The sequence below is a fragment of the Oryx dammah genome, unplaced genomic scaffold (assembly GCF_014754425.2).
Source record: "Oryx dammah isolate SB20612 unplaced genomic scaffold, SCBI_Odam_1.1 HiC_scaffold_8, whole genome shotgun sequence".
NCBI lineage: Eukaryota > Metazoa > Chordata > Mammalia > Artiodactyla > Bovidae > Oryx > Oryx dammah.
The window spans coordinates 26,063,706-26,070,277 of record NW_024070192.1 but is presented as its reverse complement, the minus strand read 5'-3'; the positions used below and the strand labels follow the sequence as shown (position 1 = coordinate 26,070,277).

Below are 6,572 nucleotides of genomic sequence, written 5' to 3'. Positions count from 1 at the left end.
CGAGCGAGTTCCTGGATCGATCCAGGACCTGTTAGTTCGTTCAGTAGGTTTCTTCAGGTTTTATGTGCCTGGCTCAGAGTTTTTCGGCGCTGAGGACATCCAGATGCATAAGATTAGGGCGAAGTGCAGGTACACGAGACAGGGGAGACGTAAACCAACAAGCGACAACAGGCAACCGACGTAATTCAGCACCTCCTGGACGCCAGGCCAGTGTGCTTCGTGCTGAGAGGTTGGTCTGTTACAAGGGCTGTGGAATCAGTGGGGGAGGAGCGGGCACTTGGACTGAAGGCTGCAGGGGCAGAAAATCCCTGTTTGGTCAGGAGCGTAGGCTGTCCCCTGGGTCGGGCCAGCCCAGGCATCTGCTGTGAGGAGAGTCAGAGATGATGCATGTGGGACAGATAGAGTTCAGAAGAAGGGCTGGACGATCAGACACCCGAAGAACTGTCCCAGGAAGTGGAAAGACCATGGGCTTTGGAATCGGGCAGCTGGGTTCTAATTCCCGCTGTGTAAATTTGGGCAAGACACTGAACTTACTGCTTTCAGTTTCAGCTTTTGTGAAATGGAGCTAATGCCTGCTTGACTGTGTTCTTGGGAAGATTTCAACAGGAAATGTTGGATTTATCTGGATCTGGATGTGTCTGTATGTATACAGTGACTGGCACTCAAAACACCCTAAATTTATGTTCATTTTCTAAAAAGTAAAGATGAGGCTGCTGCTGCTGCTGGGGGCAAACAATGGGAGATAAGACTTCCAAGCAGAAGGAACTTTTCCTTCTGTCTCTGAACTAGAAATCAATGTGCTTAGCTGTTTTTTATTTCTTGGCTCAAGTTACAGCTTGCTTTATCCTGCTTTAACTGCCCATCAAGGAAGCCCTGGTTTCACTGATTAAGAAAAAAGACCAAAATTGGTTTGGTTGGGAGGGATGGGGGAGTAGGGGGATGTAGAATGATAGTTAAAGGGTATAGTGTTTATTTTTAAGAGGTGATGAACATTTTTTATGTTGACTTTGTTGATCAGTGCACATATCTGTGAATATACTAAAAACCATTGAATGTAACACTTCAAATGGGTGAATTGGGTAGTAGGTGAATTATAACTCAATAAAGCTATTTAAAAAATACTTCTTGCTGCACTAATCTGGCAACAATGTGAAAAAGAAATGTGTGCTGATATCTAATTGTGTTAGATTAGATAACACCCTAATTGTGTTGATATCTCAAAGGGATCGAGCGAGGATTAAATGAAGTAGATAATGCACACCAAAGTGCTTAGCACCATTGCTGACAAGGAATAGGAGTTTTAAAGTGCTTTGAGTCTCTTCCCTTCTCCATCCTGTAGCAGCTGCAAAGAGAGCACACCAGCAAGAGACCAGCCAAAGTAAACAGAGAAGCTCTTTATGCCAGATCACAGAGCAGATGTGGGGAATGTGGGAGAAGGGCAGGGAGGAAGGATCTTCTCCCTTTATTCACAGGTTTAGATGTTGCTCCATCTGCTCCCGAAGTTTGAATTTCTGGATCTAGAGGAAAGAGAAGGAAGTGAGAATTAGGCAAGCTAGCTAGGGTGTCCAAGCCCTGCTGGTTTGCCTGGGACTGAAGAGTTTCTCAGCCTAAAGCCAGGAAAGTTCAGGGCAAACCAGGATGAGCTGACAAACTTGTGACCCAACTGCCAGCCTCTCAACGGACTCTGGCTCATCACTCTGGGAGGCTCAGGCAGGGCCACCTGACCTTCTGCACCTGGGCTCCAACTTCCCTGCCCCTCCCTGGTCTCCTTACATACCTTTCCTGAGACGGTGAGGGGGTAGTTTGTGACAAAAACGATGTACCGGGGAATCTTGAAGTGGGAGATCTGTAGGCCAGAGGGGGATAAAGCATGAGGTTGGGGAGTGGGCTGACAGGTTGGCAGGTAGAGGGTATTAGAGGACGGAGCCACACGGTGATGCTCGGGGTGAACTGAGGCTCCCACCTTCCCTCTGCAGAAAGCCTTGATCTCCTCTGCCGTGGTCCTCTCCCCTTCCTTGAGCCGAATGCAGGCACAGATTTCCTCACCCATTCGGTCATCCTTCACTCCCACCACCTTCCAGAGTCAGAGACAGATATCAGACATCCCCATCTGTGTCCCCTCTCTTGGGCTCTCACCTGGGCTGGCTGCCTCACCTGCACCTCCTGAACCTGTGGGTGTGTGTGAATGAAGTCCTCGAGCTCGGCGGGGTAGATATTCTCGCCGCCACGGATGATCATATCCTTAGAGCGGCCCACAATCTTGCAGAAGCCCTGCTCATCCATCGTGGCAATGTCTCTGCAAGGAAAGCCCAGGAGCTACCTCTGACATCTGCCTCATCCGGCTGGCTCACTCACTCACTCCCAAACACTTAGGAAACACCTACTGTATGTCTTACATGACTATAGACTCTGGGACACATGGCACGAACAAGACATTACCTGGATCATACAGGAGGAACTATCTCATGTAGAAGGCAGACCAAACCGAGTAAACCCATACCTATAGCATTTTCTCTCTCTCTCTAAACATATCTATGCATACACCTTTTGGGGCTGGCTTCTTACCATTCAGGTTTCGCTCAAACATTTCCACCTGAGAGAAGCCTCCTCTGATCACCAAAGAGAAAAGAATCTCCCTTCTCTACCACAGCCACACTCTCTCCTGTGACCCTGTCTTATTAGTTGTGTTTATGAATGTAGGAAATGATCTTGACTGTATCTGTCTCCCTCCATCAGACACGTGGGAAGCAATAGCAGGATCCTCCCCTTTGCTTTCCCCTGGACCACCAGTGTTTAGAACAGTGCTAGCACATGGCGGGTGCATAATTAGAATTTGTTGAATTAAATGACTGCCTGAATCTAGACTCAGACTTTGCAGGCAGTGCCCTAGGAGTTCTCATCTGTACTGTGTTTGGTCCTTCCAGGAGCCCTATTTGGAGAATACGATCATCCTCATTTTATACATTTTTGAAACTAAGTCTCCGAGATATGAAGGGGCTATCTTGACAACTGGTTCTCCCAGTTCTAGTTCAGTGTTCCCAACTCAGCCTCAGGACCCCCAGCTTCCCCTTGATAGCCAACCGCTCCACCCTGCCCTGCCTTCTCACCCCGTCCGGTACCACTTGTCCTGTCCGATTGCTTCCTCGGTCTTCCGGGGCTCACCCCAGTAGCCCAGCATGACGCAGTACCCTCGGATGCACAGCTCTCCAGGTGTGTTCAGCTCTGTCAGTGTTCCCGTCTCCGTGTTCACAATCTGGGCCTGGGACCAGGCAGCTTCAGGCTGGGGCCTCCCACCCTCTCACTTCAGGATGAGGGGCCTCAGGAATGGGGAGAGCTTTGCCTTCTTTCCCCCTATAATGAAGCCCCCTGGCTCTGCCCATCCCCAAGGAATGGAGACGCAGGCTGAGTAGATCTGTCACCAGTTGGGTACCTGAGCTGGGCATGAAAGAACAGTTGAGGCCCAAGTCAGGAGGTGCTGAGGAAACAGAGTGGGTGGGAGCTGCTCAGAGAAGGAAGCCAGAAGGGGGGCCAGGCCAGCTAAAGAATTATAAACTGTGCAGAAGGAAGGGAGTCTCCTCTTACTTCCCACTAAGCAGTAAATAAAGAAGCCAAAGAGGGTGGCAGAGCAGGGCCACGTGAACAGGAGAGGCGGCAGACAGGCAGAATCTGAAAGCCTGGTGGAGAAATGAGCCATAACCATTGGGCAAGGAAAGCTTAGCCCCTGTGCCTCGTGTCTGCATCTGTGAAATGGGGAGAACCGCAGCCGGCCTGTCTGCCTCACAGGCGGGCCTCTCAGTGAGTGACACATGGGAGGGACTGGTGTCCCTGCACACTCACTTTAGGGAGGAGAGAGGTTAGCCCCAGGGGAAGCACATTGGCAGTAATCCCAGAGGGGCAAGGTCCAAGGTGGGAGGGGAAACTAGGAACGCTGGCATAAGCACCAGCACTGGAGGCTGGGAATTTGAAAGTGAAAGGTGCTCTGGGTCAGTCTTCAAGATGCAAGGGACTCCCAGAGGGAGAAGCTATTTGGGAAACTGTTTTTGCCAAGCCCAAAGACGAAATTTGCTGAAACTGGGGGGGGGGGGGGGGTGCGGGGGAAGGGTATGGGAGAGAAAGAGCTGTGTAGGAAAAATCTCTGTGCTCTGGCTCCTCTATGAGGCTGTTCTGGCTGCCCCAAAACAGACAGTGGGCTTGGCAAAAACACACCTCAGACAGGAAGGGAGGCTGCAGAGAAGTTCAGCTGGCAGCTGGCCACTGTTCCAGCTCTTCCCAGTTCAGGCCTCAGCCCACAGAGAAAGCCCCAGGCCAGGCCCAGGAAGACCTCGTGGCTGGGGGCTCTCCAGTGTCTGGAGTGAGCTGTTTGGATCTTTTATTTGAAAGCAATAAACGTCCCAGGGGCCGCACCCAGGTGAGTGGTGGGAGGGGGGTTGTCTGGGGCCCACCTCTGTGTGAGGCATGACTCTGCCCACACTTTCTGCCTTCTGCTCCACAGTGTCCTCAGTGAAGTTCATGAAGGTCACGGGGCTGTTCTCTGTGGTTCCATAAGCCACCTAGAGGAGCCAGAAAGTGTATTTGGAACAGAGCCTGGGGAGCAGAAGGATGGGGAAGTTACTTTGAGGGAAGGACCTGGGGTGGGGAGTGGGTTGTGGGGGATGGAAGCAGTTGAACAGTGGGAAAAGAGGCATATTTGGCAGAGGTCAGGGGTCAGGAGGCAAAGGCACTGGATATAGAGTCAGACTAGCTCAACTAGCAGGGGCCCCAGATCTGAAATAAAATGGAGACCAGGGAAGCCATTCTCTTCCAGCCAGCCTCTCACTCTTCCTGGTTCCTTGGAGCAACCACATGGTTTAGCCTGTGGCTCCCAGTTACCAACATCTCAGCTTCCCCACCCCATCCTCAGGGTGTCTTAACACCCCCTTCCTGATTTCAGGCTATAGCATCCCCTGCCCCTTCTTTCCAAGCTGAAGAATCCATAAATTTGATGAGAAAGCCAGCCTGCCTTGGCCCAGACGGGAGCTACACAGATACCAGCCACCTACCCCTACCCTGCCCCATCCACTCGAAACCCGGGATAAATGCCTGGTCTTGGGGTAGGGTGCCCCCCCTTCAAGTTCTGGAAAGTTTCCTGTAAATTTGTTTTGCTCAAAATAAAAATACAGCCAACGCAAGGGTTTACAAAGCCAGTGGCACACACCCCAGCCCCCCTTCTAGTGGTTGGAACATCCTGAGCAACAGAAAACCAGCAGTCAGCCTTGGAGGAATACCACAAGACAGTGTTCTGGCCCAAGTATGACCCCCATCCAGAGGCAACGGCTGAAAGGGGCTTAGGAGACGGCAGGCTTCCGCACCTGAGCGCTGGATGAAGGGAGAGGGGCTGGTTAGGTTCCTTCCAGCCAGCAAAGACACCAGACCTTTGTTCGTCCTTCAGCCCTACCCTACCCTCAATTTCCTCTGTGTTAGTGGGCATGAATCAGGCATAGCTGGGGTCTGGCAAGACTTGGGGTCTGGTTCCTCCTCTCACCCCCCAACACAGACAAGAACTCCTACCAGTCAGCCCAGAGCTTGCTTTGGGGCCAGAGCTGTGACTCCTCCTGCCCACCCTCCCGTTTCCATCGTGGCTCAAGTAGACAGAGACCCAGTTAGCCGGGGTAGGCCTGCCCACAGGACCTGGGGTCGTGAAGCCTGAGCTGTCGGGACCCAGCCCTCTCACCCACCCTTACAGTCCTGGGGCCACTGCCCAGGGGTGGCTTCTGCCAAGTACACCTTGGCGCCACTCTGGCCACCCCCCTGAGAGAACCACCCCCCACAAAGGGTCCTGACCACCGCAGGGTGGGGTGGGTATGAGGAGATGTGGACATTTTAGGGAGATTAACGAGGGGGGAAGACAGCGCCACCGTGCCTGTGGTCTTTAGGTGTTTGCTGAGGCCTGTGGGTCATCCCCTGGCCCCCAGTCCCTACTTTTCTGGTTGCCTTCAGTCGCGGCAAAGGGATACAGAGGGTGCAGGGGACAGAAAGCCAGCCTGAGGCCGGGAGAGAGAGGCCAGGGCCAGTCGAGGGCGGGGAGGAGCTCCACCTCTTGAGAGCAGCTGGAGCGGGGAGCCCGACGCCAGGGTGGCTCTCACGCTCCGCCGGCGCCGCACAAGAGCCCCATTAAAGCGCCGCCGGCCTGCGACCGCGGCGAGACTCGCGTCCGGCTGTCCGGCCCTGCTTCCTCCCTCGCTGGGTCCCGGGCACGCGGCCGAGGGCGTCTGGGGGGAGGCGTGGAGGCACAGACTTGAGCAAACAAATAAGTTCAGGGGCTGCCCCCCTCCCCGACTCGGGAGTAAACTCCGGGTCCTGGACACACCCATACCCTCCCCCGCCCCGGGCGGAGAGGAGGTCGGGGTGGGGAGGGAGCGGGGTCCGAGAGCAGGGAGACAGGGGCCCGAGCTAGGGGCCGCGGTTCGGGGCCAGTGCGGCCTCCCGCAGAGTCCCCAGGGTGGGAGGGCCCTTCCCCGTCGAGGGCAGGGGCGCAGCTCTGGGCGGGAGGGAGTTAACCCGGTGGCCTCCGGCTCCACGTAGGAGCTGGCTCT

The 6,572-nt window shown here is 54.0% G+C and overlaps 1 protein-coding gene across 1 annotated transcript in view; it reads right to left on the bottom strand.

The window, feature by feature from the left end:
• Positions 1-1,374: 1,374 nt before the first annotated feature.
• The window catches only part of ACSF2 (acyl-CoA synthetase family member 2), a 32,465-nt gene continuing 27,267 nt past the window's right edge, over positions 1,375-6,572 (bottom strand). The window contains exons 11-16 of the mRNA XM_040245700.1: positions 4,443-4,550; positions 3,108-3,259; positions 2,155-2,296; positions 1,964-2,074; positions 1,778-1,846; positions 1,375-1,517 (exon numbers count right to left, since the gene is read on the bottom strand). Coding sequence (XP_040101634.1) covers positions 1,467-1,517; positions 1,778-1,846; positions 1,964-2,074; positions 2,155-2,296; positions 3,108-3,259; positions 4,443-4,550 — 633 coding nt within the window. The 3' untranslated portion in view covers positions 1,375-1,466. The remainder of the gene's footprint in view (positions 1,518-1,777; positions 1,847-1,963; positions 2,075-2,154; positions 2,297-3,107; positions 3,260-4,442; positions 4,551-6,572) is intronic.